We start from the raw sequence: 20,197 nt of genomic DNA, 5'->3' as shown, positions 1-20,197 counted from the left end.
TAAAACTACGCTGCATGACAACATTCCTAAAAAATTAAACAAAACACTTACAGTCTGCACAACTTGTTTCCCTGAAGATGGTTTTTATTTAGATGATGAAGCTGCATGCTTGATGCTGGAATAATCAAACTCATGAGCGTCTACTGCAGCACTGAGCACTGCACAAGCCAGAAGATGCTTCTGGATGAAGTCTTGTCAGATTGTTTTTGATGCCCTCTCCGTTGGTGAGAGCAGGCCGGCTCCCTCGCTGCCCTCGGGGTTCAGGGGAGCAGTCTGGCTTTGGCATTTCACACTCGCTCAGCAGTCAAGGCCTGTGACCGTCCGCAGACTTTACCGCCAACTGCTCCCTTATACACTCGCTCCTGTTGTTTGGCCAATTATGAATATTCAGTTGCTCTGAAAGTAATTCTGTCAGACATGCATCTGTCCAGCCAGATAATGTCAGCGGTGTGTTTGTGGTATTGGAAGAGGGAATCGCATCATTCTTCTCCTTTTGTACCAGATCTTGATATCTATGTTGGCAGAAAGCAAAAACAAAGAGTAAGATGACCTAAATATATTGAATATTTTGCTCATTTTTTTCCCCCCTCTATGCCCGCTTACTGTGATATATGTTACTCACCGTGTCATTGTTGTCAAAACTACGAGAAAACAAATCATGGGCCTCACAGGGTTACACGTTTCTCCAATAAGGACCCTGTTTTCAGAAATACTCAGAGCTGCATTTATAAATCCGCAGCTGAAAATAGTCCTCAACAAATGACGTGTTTAAGTAAGGTTTACTAAAAAGTACACGACCCAGATATTTTAGCAAACTACCAAATCTGATTTTAAAATGCTACAAATATTTTATGACAATTTTTTTTAAAGACTTTCTTCTTCAGTATGAAACAAAGGACGTGTGCCTTAGCACCACCGACAGGATAAGACAGGCCATACATTTTTACCTAAACTGATTATTTACAAGACTGGATGTTCTATATAACAATGGCCATACCTTAAAAATATTCAAAAACAATTTCAGACAGATAAGACGTGCCAATCGAATGAGTCAATACAGGAGCTTGAGTAGATTTGTGAGCAACTACATGGATCCTAACTTAAAATGCCAAATAGTTTTTACACCAGTCAACTAAACAGCTGACAGTTTCCTTCTTTTCTACAGCAGATGCTTGATTTTGGTAGTTTGTGTTTGTACACTAACATGTTGGATAGGAGCCATTATGGTCGGCTATTAAATGGGGGAGGGGGGGGGAGGTCTGCTGGCTCACTAACCTTTCAGTTATCACAGCAGTGATTAGCATCGTGCCACTGATGCCTTCGTGTGATGGTGAACAAAACGTAGACTTCTTCTCCGCTCTCTCGTCAACTCCACAAGAAAAAAAAAAATGCGGATGTATGATCGCGCTGTATTACATATCATTTTAATGTGTTGAAAACCTTTTCCAACAAAGCAAGTCAAGCACAATGGTGCACATAAACACATGTTGAAAGTTCATGAGCTAATTCACGAGAATAAGAAAACAAAACAAAAAAAGTAATAGCCTACATTAAGCATACCATTACAAAAAAAAAACCAAATACAAAACCAAATAGGCCACACAACATAAAATGTGTCTATAAACAGGGTTAGACTGCTCAGAAAACACATTATTTGACATTATTGCCCCTTCTTTAGTACTTCATGGTTAACATTTGTTCATAAATTTTTAATACTGAAAAAAAATCAGCCTGATTGTACTGAGACAAGCATGAATTCAAATGTCTGTATTTGTTTTGGTGTCACTTCTAGGGCTACTAAAGCAGTACCAGCAGAGTAATATATTGATTATATGTAAATAAACACCTTAAACAGGACACAGTTCGATAAAAATGTGGAATGTAAAATTATCTTCACATCAAATTGTCCTCAGCTGAGTAGCCGTTCAGGTACGTCCACATGCCTCTTTAATTACGATGATCAGTGGCTTCATGCTACGAGCATCTCTGGACCTGCGCTGTGGATTCAGGAGCAAGGATCCACTGTAAGCATGTGAAACTCTATTAACATAATGACTTCCCTGTTTAAGTGGATTGTGGCTTTGTGTACTGAAAAACAAACTCAGTTACAGACGTCCTTGACAAACTTTCTTTTCTTTTCGTATTTCTTTCAATGGGGCAGAATTGTTCACTTGATTGTGGCACCAGAGCTAAGTCACAAAAGATGATTTTAGTTGAGTAGAAAAAAGCAAAAGTGAACTACATATTTGTTTAAGTAATACATTAAAACAGACTTTTCTTGGTTTTGTTTTGGTTACATCAGCATTTTGGCATCGTCAAAAAAAACCTCTCTTCTGCAGTGATGGTGGAAAACAACAAAAATGTCATTAATGGTTCAAGTAAACACTTTCTTCTCGTGCAGCGACAGAAAAGGAAACAAGTCCTGTTTTTTCTTGTTGTGTCAGTAAATCAGGCATTTCTGTAACTTCCACTCCACCAATATGCTGCAGAACCAAAACCAACATGGTGCAAAATGATTGAATATATGTGGTATCTTAATGAATGATGTCAAGCTTGTCTGATTTGATGACAAGTATTTATTTATTGTTTTACAGATAACATACTTCACAGGGTTACCTTAGAGGTAAAATCTCCTGACAGAACTCGGTTTGGACTCGTCGGAGACAGAGGGGAAGATGAACATACTTTTATCGAGCACACATTGTAAACAACTGAGCAATATTTAAGTCTAAATGGCGTACCATAGAATAGGTGAGAGACAACAAAATGTTAAGTAAGAAGATGTGCCTCTTGCTTGCAAAGACAAAAGTTTCATTTTTACAAAACAAATAAATGGTCACTGACATTTTTTCTACTTTTTTTTAGTGGCTGAGAGGTAGAATGAAGTATTTTCAGTTCAACCAATGATTTTATTTCTTTACTTTTATTTTATATTTCATCATAATGAGTGAAAACATTACGAGTGAATAAGGAACCCCAGCCCTCTGATTATAATGTGAAATCTGTACAAACGTCTCCATTGATTGCGATATTGTTTTGATTTTTATTGTGAAATTGTTTTTTTGTTTGTATCCCAAAAGTCCGTCGTTAGAAGCAGAGGAAATATGATTTAATTTTTCTGGTTAGGATTTCACAGTACCCCGCCAAACTGAGGGACAGTGAATTCCTTTGTTTAATTACTGTGAATAGCAACGTCAGTCCATGTTCTTTTGTGGATGAGGTGTGGAGATGGGTAGATTCAGTTGGAAGTATCTGAATGAACGCTCCCAGGTCCTTCTGTGGGCGATGTCACTGACGAAGGAGTCGGAGCATCTTGCCAGCCACCGTTTGTCTGTGAAGATAAGACAAGGAAGAAGTTAGCTCGGTGCAAACACAGTTTACAGCATGTTACAAAATGGGTATAGAACTGTCTTTAAGGACAAAGGTGGCACAAGATTATTTATATATTTAGTTCATATAGTATATACTTGTTTTTGTCGGACCACTGGGTCAGCAAATCCCAATCATAGAGCAAGCTGAGCCTTGAACCCAGGTAACGCTTGAACTCGGGGCCTGATGCTGGATTAAAGACCACAGATTTGGCTTGCAGCAGGTAAAAGAAGTCGCAGAACCGTTTCTATATATTCAAAGGATGAGTTTATTATTTGTACATGGTCTAAAGTGATGATTTAAATAATGCTATTTTTCGACAGATCACAACCAAAAACGAGCTTCTTCCTGTGTGCCATAGACCTTTGTAAAACCTCTTATGAGCCACACCCCGGTGTTGGATAATGTATTTGTATTTATACACTGTATTTGAATTAAATTCTATTCATTCTGCTCTGCTGCTGTACACACATACAAGTTACACCAAATGTGCAATCCACTTGAGACTAGTCCCCAACAAATACACTGTTTGCTCCTCTGTGAATAAAATCCACAGTGTCTGGCAATTTCAAAATGATACAGAATGTACTATTATATATTTATAAAATATCACAATCAGTTAATTGAAGTTTGAAATTTTGGAAAATAGGCTTATTTGCTTTCTGGCCAAGGGTCAGATGAGAAGTTTGATATGACTTTCATGGTAAATAAGAAGCTGGAGCCTGGAGATGTTTAACTGACTGTTCAAATATAAAAGAACATGTATGCACAATGGTAGCCTTTTCACTGAGAAACACATCCTTTTTGTTTAAAAGAAAAATGTCACTGAGATGACGAGAATCAGAGGAAATCGCTGTGCCATGCTCATAATCACAGCACAACTTTTACACTTCAGTTTTTGCACTGATTAAATGAATAAGATATAATGTGATAATGACCGAGCTTTAGAGATGCCTCACAGGAGCCAGGCTCATTGTTTCCCTCCTGTTTACAGTCTTTTTGCGAATCCAAATGAACATATATGAGAGTGGTATCAATGCTCTCATCTCACTCACTCAAAGAGTGAATATACTCGTACAATATCAGAAAATATCAAATATAATGTCTCTTTGTTATGATGAACATTAGCGGTGTAGTTTATTTTAAGTCACATACACCATCCTGCTGCTGTAAATCCTCACTAGAACACCATGTTTGTATTAATAACATAGTAAGAAGACATACTTAATAACAATATGATTTTATAACATAACTATTTTATTTCCCCAGACATATCTTTTACAAAAAATTGGCTATTACTCAAAAGGGATATATCAAATAACATTGTTCATTGCTGCATGTATTGCTTTGGAAATACATTCAGAATGGAGAAAAAGATCTTCACTCTCACATAGACATTGTTTTGAGTTGGTTTATGTGGCTCCTAAAACTACAAAAATAGAATGTAAATCCTAAACTTAAATGAAAATGTGAAAGACTTTCCAAAATGCGACAAAAACTCTGACAGACAGCACTAATAACTGTCTTTAATTAGACTCTTCATTAGTAAAATATTCTTGCACCACTTCGCTCATTTTCCCCTCCAAGCGGCTGACATAATATCAGATAAACAGAGGAGATGAAACACAGAATACACAGACCTTTCAGATATTTCAGAATATAGCCCTGAGATGGTTGATAAAAGAATAAATTATCACAATAAAAAAGATAGCTCTTTAAAATGGAAGCCATCTCAAATAGTGATAAAAGGTTGACTAAAGACCATTAAGGACATTAATTGCAATTTCCACGCTATTATTGAGTGCTGGGAATGTGCTTTGGCAGCCTCTTATTTCCAAACCCTGTTATTTTTGCGTAAAGACCGTCTGTCATCTTATTCAGAGGCAAGAGGGGAAAAAAGAAAGAATGAGAGAAAAAAAAAACATTTCCACTGTCTGAGAGAGGCGACACCCACCAGCAATTTGAGGGGTGTAATTGCTGTTCAAGGATAAAGAAGGAGAGGTGAACCACAAGAGTTCAGTCACTGAATCTTTGAAAGAGAACAAAAATACCATTTGAGCTACATAAATACTTCATTCACAAGCTGAACTGGAACGCTGGAATTTTTGTTTAAGGTGTTTTTGTTATTAAAACATGATAAGAGTGTCACATTGTCACCATTACTGAACATAACTGCTTGTATTCTTCTTTGAGTCTTTTAAAATACAACTTTTTTTTAGGGCTGGATAATGTGGTTTATAATCTGTTTCACAATAAACAGACACAATTCATTTTATAAGTAAAAAATTTTAAAAATACATCACAATGTATTTTTGCATGATGGCTCAGTTCAGATAATTTCTTGTTTTGACCGTATGACCACTTAAAAACCCGGACTGACTGATTGGTTGAACTTCTTGTTGTATGCTACAGGCTGCTATGGTTAAAATATACAAATTCAGACAACTTTATTGATAAAAAATTGCATATTATTCACGGTAGGTCCAGTTTCCCCACTCACTCATGTATTACTATTACATTTGAGCTCAAAACATCAGTTTCTCTGGAAAGTAAAAATCCGCAGACCCTGACAGTCATTTGACAACACGTGGATGTTTCTAAAATCCTCAGTGACTTGTCTAATCATCTAAATGAAACAAAATATACTGTTTGTGGAACAATAAAAATGTAAAAAAAAAATAAATGCAGAACTTAAAATGTTTATTTTGTCCTCATTATTTTTGTAAACAACAAACATGTTATTCGACATTAATAAAGTGTTAAAAGTGGTTTTAAACAATCTTGTGGTTTTTGAAAGATGGCCTATTTTGTTGTGAAATCGGCTGCACCTACATGAGAAGCACAAACTGAGGAGAGAGTCATCCTTTTGGTAATTCAATGCATTTGGGTCACTGCCAAGCTCAAGTACCCACTTAGTTTGGAGGTTAGTCTTGCACTTTTCCCAAAAAAGATTTGCATTCGTCTAAATCACAGCACATTGTGTTAAACAACTCCTTCCAGTTGAGCCTGTTGCACGTCGGTGCAAGCTGGATGCATTTGAGTTCTTATTTTAGCACGGAGGGTGTTGCAGGCTTGGCTGTCAGTGCTGCTGTTCCTGTGGATGAATGATCTGACCAATGTGCTTGGACTGTTAGCCCAAAGCCCCGCTCCTTCTGTCCCTGTGACTGTCGTATTGATTCTGTTCAGCCCCGCGCAGCCTGTCGCTATGGATCTACATGCTAACACACTGCCTCCAGTGTTGCCTGTCCTGCCCTGCCCAGCCCAGCAAGGAGACCCAAACAACTGGCCCAGCCTTTGACAGCCTGGTTAAGGAGTTATTTTAAGAATTAGCGACTGGAAACTTTTTTTTTTTTTTTTTTTTTGTGAAGCCAGTCTCGGAGAGGACGGTAAGTATGCCTTGTCCTATGGTGCCAATGACAGAGCAGCGTCGGGAGGGAAGATGACACCTGTGTCCTTGTTTCTGTCGACTGCAGGTGCCTCGCTAACGCTAATATCCTCCGACAGGCTAGGAGCATGTCCAGCTACTCAGCCTGGTAGCTGCCTCATTGCCTGCCACCGAGGGCACGACTGGAGCACGGGGGGAGGGGAGGGGAGGAGGCTGTGGGGGGGGGGTAGCTGGACAACAGCCCAACCCTGGCAAACACTGCTAAGTGGCGTCCCAGTGTGCACGGAGATTTAGACAATATCATGCACATCCTGCAACTGGTGAATCACTGCAAAGTAAAACAGCAAAGAAACGTTAAGAAGGACAGAAGGAGATTGTTTACAGGTCTTACGTTGATGCCCTGTGGACTGTACATCTGGCTGGCTGCGAGGCTGTCACTGTATCCTCCGGTCTGGCTGATAACATGGCGAAGGGTATCCACCTGGAACAGCGGGGACACAGACAAAAGGACTGGTCAGACAAAAGCTCTGGATAACAAAGACAGCAATGCACAAGGAAAGGTCAGTCTGATAGTAAAAGGGTACCGTAAACAGGAAAAGGTTACAAACACCGAGTCAGAATCATACACCGCTTTTACAAGCTCGATAACAGAGGATGCAAAAGGACAAAAATACAAGAAAAATTACAGGGAATAACTAATGATGAATGTATTTGTAGTTGTGGTTAAATAACTCATCAAAATCAGACTTTAGTATGTAGCTGCACACTACTGACAGTGTCGTTTACTGTATATGCAGACAAGAAGACTTGTTTTGTTTTTTTGCCACATGAAAGTGAAACAAATGCTCTGATGAGGCTTCACAAGGAAACACGCTTATCTGACATGGCTGCCGATAAAAATTAGAGGTCTTTCTTTTTTCTTTTTTTTTTCTTACAAAGTTTTGTTGGAAAACTGCCATTTAAAAGTTCTTCACTAGGGGATTCACGGAAAATTACTTTGTAGCTTTTGGCAGAGCCAGTCACCTTGTGTACAAAAACACACCTTCCATATGGATTTCGCAGCAAATCACAGTGCTACACTAACGAGGCCAATTTAGTCAGAGCTGTGCTTTGTACTTTCTTTCCTGCTTTCATTTAATTGTAAATCTTTGAGAGTGAGGCGATTCTGACACAATCAGAAAAATAACCCTTTAAAGTAACATGAGTTTCAATAATTAACAGCAAAGCCTGAAGACCTCTTTACCTCTTTTAAGGGTCGTCCCTTTTGCATATTCATGAACGACCTAAAGCGTTTGGCGAGCTGATCTGAATAGAAAAGGAGGGTTAAGGAAATGATGCCAAAAGCACTAAAACCAAACGAGAATATCACCTCAGGCGGAGAGTCCTTAATCTATGGTGAGAGTTGTAACACTGTGTTGGTCATAACTGTCCACTGGGGCAAGGTCAGATAGCTGCGGTGCACCAGTGGCTATGTAAACTGTTGTCAGGAGTGCTGATGAGTGTTGCACCGTTTCCAAAACTGTCTGCAGTCGTCTACTCAACGTAGGCTTGACAATGGTTTCTACATTAGTGTGAAGCTTCGGGCTAAGTATAACCTTTGTTTCAGTGTGTAGGTCTAGTCATTGTGGGCATCGAAACTCCCTGACTGGTAGGTGGTTAAACAGAATCATAAATGAGCTCAAGACTTTTACACTTTTCAGTCGTGTAGGACACCTGACGCCTACCTGGGATTGTATGTTGGCCCCAACCTGCCCCCCTTGGTACGAGTCCCCATTGAGGGACTGCACACTCATGAACAAGTCTCCGGAGTTTGACATGTTAAAAGAGCCAGCAGAACCTGAGAATACACAGAGGCAGAGAAGAAGAAAGAGAGCAAGAGAGGAGGACAAAGATCAGAGGAGACAGTGACAGAGAAGAAAGAGAGGGACGGAAAGTTAAAATGATCATGCATAAGCAAAAAGTGCAATAAGTGGGTTAGTTTAAGAGGTTGGCAGGCATCATGAAAAAAGCTTTTTCTACAAACTTGCAGACGACAAATGCAGAAGGTGAACAAAAAAAAACAAAAAAATCATTGACCCACAATTTCAAAGGGAAAAAAAAAAAAAAAAATCAACCGAGAAGAATCAAACAGACTCTCAGTGTAACTGTTTAAGCTCCAGTTAAAACAAGCCTTATGGATCACATTACTGTTAAATGTCCGTGCTGCTAGTGTTTCATTAAGGAAGTAATAATTGATCTGCAGGAAGACCAAAAGAATTGTCTTCGTCCTTTAATGGACCCAAGCTCCCCAGATGTAAAGAGACCATCGCGTAACTTGATTTCAACACCCGGTCCTAATCCAATACAGTTGCAAAGTCGGTATATGACAAAAGACTCCGATTGCCCTCGGAGCAGCTTAATGGCATACATGAGGTCAACCGGACAAGAGGCAGGAAAAATTAACGTCCACAAGACCAAGAGGTCAATAACAGAGAGAGAGAGAGAGAGAGAGAGAGAGAGAGAGAGAGAGAAAACGAGTGAGAGAGACAGATGGCAAAAGGCTGAGAAGAAAGAGAAAAACTGGAACGAGGAGAGCGAGAAAGCCAAAGCGTATTACTGCGTTAGTTACAGAGAAGAGGGGCTTTCTGTTCGCCTCCATCAAACAGCACCAGAGACTGAATTCCTGAGTCGGGGCTCTGGTATGAGAACATTTACTGTACTCCAACTCGTGCTTCTATCTGCTCAGGTATACAAAATAAAATTCTTCTTTAATACGGTATAACCCAGTGGCCCTTTATCCAGAGCCTGCAGCTCACCTGCTGAATTGGGAGTCGATGGGGAGTTGGCCTGGCTGCCGTGAGCCGACACACTGGTTGCATTGACTGCAGTCCTCGCTGCATACATGTTGGCCTCTTCTTGGAACTTGCCGATGTTTTTCTTATATCGGATTCTCTTGTTCCCAAACCAGTTTGATACCTGTCAGGAATGCATAAAGGCTGATTAGAGCAAATCTATAGCTGATTATTATTACATTTTGGTATGTGTGACGCAAATGTGACTCCTTTATAATGTTAAACACAACAGGAGATTGTTTTCTTTGCAAAACATTTCATTTGACCTATAAATATTTATGAATCAAACCTAAAGGAAAATATTACAATAATTTGTATACTGCAGTTTTACACAAATCCTGTGGAAGTGAACCAGTGATGGTCCTATAGAGCTGCCTGTGATTTGATCAGCGATTCATGGACCATCTCTATTGTGTTACTGTAGTTGCACTAATGATTAATTTAACATTTTCAAGTCCTATTAATCTATATATTCTTTCATCAGCAGCACTGTGTATGAAATACTATCTCCTTTCAGGATATTTATTCTTTTACAGATAACCTTTCTAGTCCTTTGTATTAGTGACATTTACAATAATCTCTGAGATTTTAAATGATTGCAAACATAATGTACAGCAGAGCTGTTCAATGTCAAAGCAAGATGGCTGCATAAATTACAGAATTTTCAGCCAATTAATATCAACAAACAACTCTCATGCTGCATGATGTTTTTCGATACATTAGCACATGCAAGGACACACACTTGGCATGTGTGATCAAATAGATATATTAGCAGTATCTGGCCTGGGGGACATAGATTGAATAGGGCTGTTGCACATTAAATTGATGCTGTTACTTGGCCTGAAGTCAAAGTGAAACTTAAAGGTAAGGATCCATGATAAACTGAAAGAGTCATTTCTTGCAACACTGTTCATAAAATACTGCATACATTCCAATGCTTGGTATTAAGATATATATTTTTAAGTCACTGTTAATATTTCACATTATTGTGTTCATTATTAACAATGCTTGGCTTCAAGTGACTCTCACAAGCTATTGGTGAGGTATTCTCAGCACTGGACACCCTGAAGCTTACTCTAACCCAGTGTAGGATTAAAATTGATGTAAAGTACTTGAGAAAATTAACTGCTGTCAATCTGAGTATTGCCTGTGGAAACTTCAGTCCTGCAAGGCCGTGACTGAAGCCCCACTGATTTTGAATCTTCAAATTATAATTGACTGACACGTTTACCACACAGTCAAAGAAGATTAAACAGTTCTTTGTGGTTACCTGTGACACTGTGATGCTACATTTCTTGGCCAGCTCTTCTTTGGCCTCCTCGCTGGGATAGGGGTTACTGAGATGGGAGTAAAAGTACTCGTTTAGGATCTCTGTTGCCTGTTTGTTGAAGTTCCTCCTCTTTCGTCTGGACAGAAACAACAAAGAGAGACACAGGACAGAAAGTTATACGAATATTTGTTCAGTAAGTAAATTAGTTACATTGCTCTCTTGCGTCTACTTTTATTGAAGGCAGTTCAAGAAATGGATTTAAATATTACAGAGCAATAATTAAACAAAGTCAAATAACAAAAAAGAAAGAAAAATAAACCATGAATTGAAATTGACCATTAAAGACACAGATCTGTCTGACTGATAACAACAGAAAGTAAAATAAAAAAAAAACTTCTTATAAAGAGAGCAAAATCCATTAAAACAAAGGGTTTGGTTGTGCCCAGTCAGGAGGGCCCACACAGACCTGGCATCAAGAAAGCGTGAGCGCAGGATCATGACGGCCTCGCAGGTGCTCTGTTTCAGCTGCATCTGGATGGAGCTGAACTTGCGGTGGATGATGCTGACCATGCGCTCGATCTCTTTGGGCGAGATGGGTCGTGTTCGAGACTGCTCCCTCAGCAGGTTCATCACATGGGTGGTGAACTCATTGCACGCCTGGATGCACAGACAGACAGGATTCATAAAAAGAATAACTATCAGAGAGGCTCGACAGCTTCAGACAGAACAAAAGGATGAAATTGGATTCTGGAGAGGCTGCACCTTCACTGGGAGGCTTTGGCCTCACAAGCAGTGCTGACAGTCTAACAGCAGTAGTGTTAGAGGTAATAAGAATAGTCTAAATTAAAGCAGCAGACACACCGCGATGTTTCAAGCCAAACAAATGTGGCAGCGGAGTCATACAGTGGAGGCAGTGAGACTTTCAGTGCTCTGAATATTAAAAAGACTTCTCTTCAATGGAAGAGAAAATGTGACAAGGGAAGAGAAATCTAAAATGACAGCAGGCTTTCAGTCCCGTTCACGTTCAAGAGGTTTAAACTGTCTCCCTCTCTTTTCACTCCATCTTTGTGTCTACCTCGTTCTCTCTCTGTCTGAATCAGTCACTGGATATGACTGCATTCAGAGTCAAGGTGTCTGTTGCTTGTCAACACCAGGGTTACGTCAGTCAAAGTGATGCACCGAGCAGCCGTTCTGCTTGCGCACACACACGCTCGACACTACTCACTCATACGCGCAAGAGGTGTACATAGCGTGGTGACACAAAAATGCTCAGGTGTATATTGACTGTGACAGTTAGCGATGACTAGCCTTCCTCAGAGAAGATGACAAACCCGGAACGCTTTGACTTCCGATGGAATGACAAGACGTTACAGTCTTTGGAAAAGAGCTGGTGTGTGACTGATATAATGGCTGCTTGCCTGCTTAGAGATAGCATCTCTGAAAGCTTGGCTTGTCATGAGTTGTCCTGTGAGTGCTGATTTCAAGAGCATTATACCATTATACCGAGAAAATGAGCAGAAAACTCTCAGGAGAACTTCTCATACATTCTTTATACCGACTTATTTCTATTAAGGCTCACAGGATGGAGCTTTTCCCAGTTTGCAGTAGACCAAGAACAAGAAAAAGGCCCTGGGAATGGTGCGAGGAAGTCATTGTGCTTAAACAAATGTGTTCAAACTACAAATTCACAGTGTAACATAAAAGATCGCGTGTGTTTGATCCAATCGACATTACCACGAGATCCTTTATGACTTTTTATATCAGTCAAGTTATGCATTTGTGTATGTCAATAATTTCTATACGAAACACTTCTATTCATTTGTCAAAGGTTTGTTTCTATCCCGATTCATTATCCATCAAAATACAGTTAAGCCTTTTTGATTGTTTAAAATAATAACAGCTATAAGACAGAATAGGAAAATATATTTCAATATTTTCTACTTTTAGCAAATGAGAAGAATCTATTCATGGGAGAGGAGACAACTTTGATATGAATTATTGTGTCGTGAAAAAATGAAACTGATCATTCCTTCAAACTCACAGAGGATTCCCCCACATGTGGACTGGAAAGGCACTATAAAATACAAGAAAAAGGGGGTTTAAACTAGTGCCTGGTTCATGGGCACAGCAACAGGGCAGATAATCGTATTACGGAGGGTTAAATTTATGCTTCTTTGGTTGAGCAAAGTGCTAACGTTTTACTGGAAAAACACATATGAGACATGGGAATCTGATGCACTTATATGTGCTGATAATATACCTAAATAAAACAACAATATAAATATCTTTTACACAAACAGGAACTGAGTTAAATCCATGATCCATGATATAATATATCTGAGAAAATGCTGAATGTGTTTTGGAGCAGCAGGTAACAGAGAATGAGGTATCTTGTCCCCACCTGTTCATACTTCTCCAGCTCTGTGTGGTAGATTTGTCTGATCTGAGAGAGCTTGGCCCGGTAATCAGAGTGTTCTGCTGAGTTGTCGGCGCCGACGCCACCGGTGGCTGCCGCTGCGGCTGCTGCAGCTGCCGACCCGCCGCCTTTCTCCGGCCCGGCCACCCCCTCTGCCAGCAGCATGTTGTCCAGTCGCATCAGCTGGGGATCTGGAGGCTCCTCCTCCTGGGCCCCTCGAATACTGAGCACTGTGGATGACAGCAGGAGAGAACATGAGAAGTGCGATGGTACACTGCATCATTTACTGTACATGGATGTTCAAAATGGCTGAACAGCAAAGTGTACGAGTTTTACAATGGCTGAAAAAAGGGTTTTAACTATTATTCCTGCTCGAGCCTACTGAGTGAACTCCCTGAAATATGGCCGTCGTTATAACAGTTCAAGTCTATGTCATAAAAACTTGTACCCTCACAGAGACTGCCAGCTAAGCAAGACCATAAAACTATCATTTCATCGATTCTGACTATCATTTCATGTAAAAAAAATTCACACAACCTTCCACCAGAGTTCATCTTTCATTGCTCTCCGTATGCTCAGACTATGTTTAGTTTCTACCTGATGGCTTTATTATCTTGTCAGATACTATCTAAACAGAAAAACAAACTAATAACACAAGTCTGATGCAGTTTATTAACGTAAAAACACCTGGCTCAGATAAATCAGCAAAGAAGTATACAAAATTTAATAGTTTGAACAACAGATCACGATACACAAATAAAAATATCATGACTACTTTAAAAAGTACTAAGAGGGTAGTAAAAGGTTCAAAATTCATAATTCATTGGGGCCATTAAAAAAACATTTTTAAGACCCAGCAACAGTGATCAAACGACATTTTTTTTATCAAACTGTGTGCAGCATTTTCAATTGTTTCTCCCAACTGTTAAATTGGCATTCAAACAGCACACCTGAACCCTGCTGCTGTGTTCATAGTGTTATCTTGCAATCTTAATTTAGCCAGACTAAGGATAGTGTTACCTCTGACACTGAGGTCTGTTTACACTGATGCTTGGACAGGACAGTGTTTGAAACTAAACTGAGCTCTCAGTTGACATTTATCTCCGCTGTTGTGAGGTGTAAACACAACAAAGACGAAATACTGAGATAGACATGCACAAACAACATACACTGTATCAGCCTAATACGCGCACACACACACACACACACACACACACACACACACACACACACACACACACACACACACACACACACACACACACACACAATGCAGTCTTGCACATGTTCACACACCAGAGAATTATCCTGAGAAATTTATGTGACAGAGGCTCAACTCCCATGAACACTGCATGCTGCTGATTCTTTCAAACACCATTTTAACTGTGTCCTTTGGCACAAACACACAGGTGTTTCACCACCACTCTCGATCTGAGGATCAGTGCTATTGCCCTGCCTCTTTCTGCCACCAGAAGGCTCCCTTGGTAAAGAAGCAGCGTGTCCTGCTTTTCTCGGAGGTGCTGAAAACAGCCTACCAGGTGCAGCCCTCCATTCCATCCACTGTCTTCAAGGACAAAGACAGAGCTCTCACTGCCACATCCTTTGTCATACACCAAAATGCTTCGAGCAGGCGATCCTACACTATATACTGTATATCTCCTACTTGATGACGGCAGACAGGGAGGGTAAATGACAGGCTGTGTGACAGAGCAGCCAAGCCATATTGTAGCTAAACAGTCTCGGGTCACAGCGGCGGCTCCTTTATAATGAGGATGTAAGGTTGAGTCGCCCCTGTGACCTTTTTGGTGAGTAGGGGGTCCAGATGGATTCCTGGATCTGCGTGGGAAGCCTGTCCTCCTCTTTTCAACCGCCAACAACCACCACCACCCTTTTTTTCCCCCCCTTCCCTCCCTTTTTCTCCTCCAGCAAAAACATCATCCATTCCCATCAGCTCCAACACGTGAGCAAGCTCAGCTCAAGAGGCAAATGTCAATGGCTATCAGACGGCTGGAAAAGGTCAGGAGTTCAGATGGGGAGCAGACAGCATGCATGCCTGTGAGTGTGTGCATGTGTGTGTCTGTGTGGGGGGAGGGGGGTGCATGTGCTGGTAGAGGAATATGTGGATATTTTTCATGTGAATCACACCAGCGGGAAATTATAACACTCGCCAATTTGATTCTGACAAAATAGTGGCACATCCCAACCAGAGGGGGAATCTAATGAGCCTAAGAGTGATTTATTCATTCCCTCCAAGTCCCCGAGTGCACAACTAAAAGCATGAAATGGATTAAATAAATACAATTAATAAGGAAAATCAAACAATTCACTGTGCTGTGGCATAATTACCCTAAACCACAGCCATCAGCTTTATTTATTTCTGTTCAGTAATAGCAATGAAATCGATTAGCCCTCAATGCCAGTCAGAGTGCTCGTTGTGAACTCTGCAACCGTGGACTATACATTAACGTAATCACCTGACAGAGGGAAGTGCCCTCTATTACAATAAATCACACGCTCCCAACACTTGCATAATAACACCAAAACCCTTTCAAACACACTTTATAGTCCATTGTAGCGACAAAGGCGTGGAGTCCTCAGCGATTCTCTTATTCCATGGACAGACACAGATTAGTATCTATAAAAGGAAGATGGCCATCATCTCATCTTGATCATTACCGACAGACTTAATTGAACAATGAGAGGACACAATTCCTCTCTCTGTCGCTTCCTCCCACCCTCCTCCCCTCCCTCCCTCCCTCCCTCTCCTCCTCCTCCCTCCCTCTCCTCCCCCCCCCCCTCCTCATCCTCCTCCTCCTCCTCTCTTCCTCGCTCCTTCCCTTTGTGCACGTTCTTCTATAATTCCTTCCCTGAGATGTGGGGCACTAAACCCAAAAAGGCAAGGCATAAAAAATGAATACGTATCATAAACAATTCTACAGCCGGTTCCTGAATAATGAATGGAATTCTAAGAATAAGCCTTTGTTTTGGTTATTGACAAAATTAATTTCTGCTGTTTTACTTCCTTAAGAGCTGGCTCGGGCCCATCGCCACAATGCCTGCTGTTTGCAGACAACGGGAATGTAAATAAACATGGCGATTAAGCCACCCACTCATACAGGGAGAATCAAGGTGCAAGGCGCACGCACACACAAACGCACGCACACACACACACACACACACACACACACACACACACACACACACACACACACACACACACACACACACACACAATGCAAACAGACACTTTTGTGAACAAATGTAAGCACTCATACAGGCCCATGGTAAAAAAACACACAGCTATGCACACTAGCTGACTTCCCTGAGCACCCGGCCAGCCGCCCTGCGAGCGCTTTTAAATGAAAACATGTTTAATTAATGATGTTGAAGTATTCTGTCACAATTAGGAAGATTTACAATCAAACAAGGCAGCAGTGATGTCCCTGACAGCCATGATGAAAGTTTACCCCTCTTTCCTCTGACTGGCAGCGAGCAGTCAATGCTGGACTGGATTCATTTCCCATCAATACAGTAATGCAATACACTCTGCAGCCTTGTTGTGTATATATATGTGTGTGTGTCCTTTCTTGCTGAGCTCTTGTCCACGTCACATGACCCCAGAGAGGACCAGGCAGTGGCTGTGCTCTCTATTGATTGTGTGGGCACACGTCATCTAGGGTTTCAGCAGTTAATAAATCAGGCCTGCTCCTGACACAAATGTGTGTGTGTGTGTGTGTGTGTGTGTGTGTGTGTGTGTGTGTGTGTGTGTGTGTGTGTGTGTGTGTGTGTGTGTGTGTGTGTGGGCCTGTCACAGACCAGTCAGCAGGAGTGAAAGCGACAGCCACATGATAATGTAACATCACCACCATTCATCCCTGCCACACAGCATTCTGAGACAAAACAACAACAACCTGGGAACCTGAAAAAAACAGCGTGATTTACAGCAGACATGACAAGTATCACTAATACAAATCCTCCCCTCCCTGCTCCTTCAAGGAGTTCAGCATCCTACCCTCATCTGCATCTGATACAAGCCCAGTCACGCAGTCTGCAGAGGATGCAGCATTGTGGCATATTTCATACTGACCCACAGAGTAGAAGTGAACTACAGAGCCAAACAATGCTATCATCATTACTGAGAACACTATATGAATATCATGTTTACATTACATCCAGTTTACTGTATGAGTGGCCATTTCTACTGAAATGAATCTGAGCTCTAATAAAGAAATGATAATCATTACATTACACAACAAAGTCTATACTATGAAAACAATTGATACATACAAAATATTGTGCTACTGTTAGTCTCAAAATTTGTATTATTGTGTTTGTACTTGACTGCTGCTGAGAGTTGGATTTGTGATGTTTGCATGAAGTTACATGAAGTCTGTAAACAGACCTTGATTTGTAAAATATAAAGAGTTTTCTTTACGCAGCTCTGTAGGAATTTAATCAGGTTGAAACTAATCTTACAAAATGGTTGAAAGTCAAACAGTCGTGCAGTCATTAATCTCATAATGCCTCTTTAAGTATTTAGTAAGTACTAAATATATATAATATAAGTAATTATTGTTTTTAGGTCATATTGTTGTATGAGAATGTAAGAATATTATCAAATTATTAATTTGTATTTGTTGTATGTGAATGTATGTCATGCAGAAACAACAGATATAAATTAGCAGCACGCTATATCTGGTGCAATACATTTATTGTCCACTGTCCCTGTTTTAAATAAACAAAATAAATGAAACTAAAAATAGCTTTACTTAAAATGGTTTAATTTAAGACTTAAAATTCCCCGCTTCTCTACATAGGGAGCAGGTTCTCTTCCTCAGAGTGAGCCATGTTGCACCGCCATGTTTCTACAGTAACCCAGAAGGGCCAAATCAAACACTGGCTCTAGAGAGAGAGAGACTTTCACATTTTTCGTGAGGTTTGTGGCCACCATATTGACTCTTAATGCTGCAATTTGTAACCTTGCCATTAAATGCAATTCAATTCTACACACTGGTCCTTTAATGATGTCTTGTTTTCAGAAATAACTCAGGGTTTCAGTCCATCAACATGAAAACATGTCACTCACTTCACCCAACGTTCTTGTGGATTTTAAAATAAGGTCATTTAGTTTGGACGCATTGAAATTAAGATTGCAACTGACACGTTATCAATTAATCTGCTGATTATGTTCTTAATTAATCTATCAGTTGTTTGGTCAATAAAATGACAGAAAATAATGAAAAATGTCCAATACAAATAACAAAAGCCAAAGATGCTCATCTTCAAAGTACTTGTCCTCTTTCTAAACCGCCGCACCAAAACAAAAGATATAATTTACTATCACATGAAACAAAGAAATGCAGCAAATCCTCACAACGGAGAAGTTTGAGCTGGGTAATGTTTGGCAGTTCTGCACAAGAAATGACCCCAAAGATTATCAAAATACTTTGCTGATTTAACTCTCTGTTAACTGACTTATCAGTTAATCAGTTTTTCAGCTCAAAAGAAGAGAATGAATCTTGTGATCTCAGCTTTCAAGCTTGATAGGTTTCAATACTCAGTTCTATAAAAAAAAACATTCCAGTTAACAAAGCAATCATCAGGAGACGCAGCATTGTGCCACAGAGCTGGTATCATTTCTGAGAACACTAAATGAATATTATGTTTACATAATATCCAGTTTACTGTATATTATAAACATACTATATATATACATATACATATACACACACACATATATATATATATATATATTATACACACACACACACACACACACACACACACACACACACACACACACACACACACACACACACACACATACATATATTACTGTATGTTTTATTTCATTTGAAATGAATCTAGGGCAGAAAAGGATAAGTCATTATGAATTTACTAAACAGAGCTCACGGTCTACACCATACAAACTTTTGTCACTCAAAATATTGTGTTGTTTAAATAGTCGTCACATCTACGTTAATCTCAAAGTGAGATTTGTGGCTATCCATAAACTCATGGGAAACTTTTTCAGGCCCAAAAATGCTCTCTACATCAGCAGATAATGGGAAGCTGTTCAGCCTCAGTACACAAGGGCATAGTCATAAAGTACCTCTGAAATGGCTTTATGTTTTATCAGCCATCTCGAGTATCATGTGCAGAAAGGGGGCAGAGCAGAAAGTGTTGTATCTGACACTAGGTGGGGGATGGGGACAAGGACAAGTGAAAAATACCAAAGAAATACTGGAGGGACAGGCAGACATGAGGAGATGTGGATGGTACAGGCAAGGAGGCAAGAGAGTGATGGAGGAAGAATGAAAGGCGAAAAATAGAAATGGAATAGGAAAGCGAGGTGTCAATTAAAAAAATGAACCCCAGTGCATTTGGGAGGTGACAGCTGGTGGGAGACGAGCTGACAGGCGTCACATTAGGCGGATTTGGTGGCCGCTCTCCTCATCCCCTCCTTTTTTTTTTTTTCCTGCTCTCCCTCTGTCTCTTTCTCTTCTCCGGCTTTCTCCACTGGCGATCGGTAGTTTCTCATGCGGCAGTAGTGGCGGCGGCAGGCGAGGCAAGAACTCAGCTTGGTGTTTTTCAGAACAAGTTCCCCCTGCAGCTACTCCTAATAACGGTAATTATCGTCATCATCTGAGGCTTAAGCAGGCCAGTTTGAGGCCTGAGGGGCTGGCCTGATAATGAGGCAGCCAGCGCCAGAGGAGAAGACCATTCAGAGCACCGCCCTGCCACCAACGCAGAGCACTCCCATTTAAAAGCCTTCATTAAAATAATTCATTATTCAAAATAGGCAATACATTAGCCTCTGGCTGTCAGTCTTTCTTAAGGTGTCTTAAAATATATATCTCCTTGATTGAATCAAACTCATGCTCGGCTCATGCAGTTTGAACAGCTCCAGGCTGCACTGGAAACCA

At 40.4% G+C, this 20,197-nt stretch overlaps 1 protein-coding gene across 7 annotated transcripts in view; it reads right to left on the bottom strand.

Moving 5' to 3' along the window:
- Positions 1 to 1,397: 1,397 nt before the first annotated feature.
- The window catches only part of pbx1a (pre-B-cell leukemia homeobox 1a), a 49,496-nt gene continuing 30,696 nt past the window's right edge, over positions 1,398 to 20,197 (bottom strand). The window contains exons 3-10 of one of the 7 annotated variants that reach the window (XM_069157373.1): positions 13,257 to 13,501; positions 12,897 to 12,929; positions 11,322 to 11,512; positions 10,856 to 10,991; positions 9,550 to 9,709; positions 8,479 to 8,591; positions 7,137 to 7,235; positions 1,398 to 3,331 (exon numbers count right to left, since the gene is read on the bottom strand). In XM_069157373.1, the coding sequence (XP_069013474.1) occupies positions 3,239 to 3,331; positions 7,137 to 7,235; positions 8,479 to 8,591; positions 9,550 to 9,709; positions 10,856 to 10,991; positions 11,322 to 11,512; positions 12,897 to 12,929; positions 13,257 to 13,501 (1,070 nt within the window). In that variant the 3' untranslated portion in view covers positions 1,398 to 3,238. The remainder of the gene's footprint in view (positions 3,332 to 7,136; positions 7,236 to 8,478; positions 8,592 to 9,549; positions 9,710 to 10,855; positions 10,992 to 11,321; positions 11,513 to 12,896; positions 12,930 to 13,256; positions 13,502 to 20,197) is intronic. The other 6 variants (XM_069157374.1, XM_069157375.1, XM_069157376.1 and 3 more) reach the window with 6 other exon arrangements.

This window comes from Embiotoca jacksoni, unplaced genomic scaffold (assembly GCF_022577435.1).
Source record: "Embiotoca jacksoni isolate LCO1_2020_lvr unplaced genomic scaffold, fEmbJac1.0.p SCAF_22, whole genome shotgun sequence".
NCBI classification, from domain to species: Eukaryota; Metazoa; Chordata; class Actinopteri; family Embiotocidae; genus Embiotoca; species Embiotoca jacksoni.
Note: the sequence above shows the minus strand (reverse complement) of the source record. Positions and strands in the feature narration are given on the sequence as shown.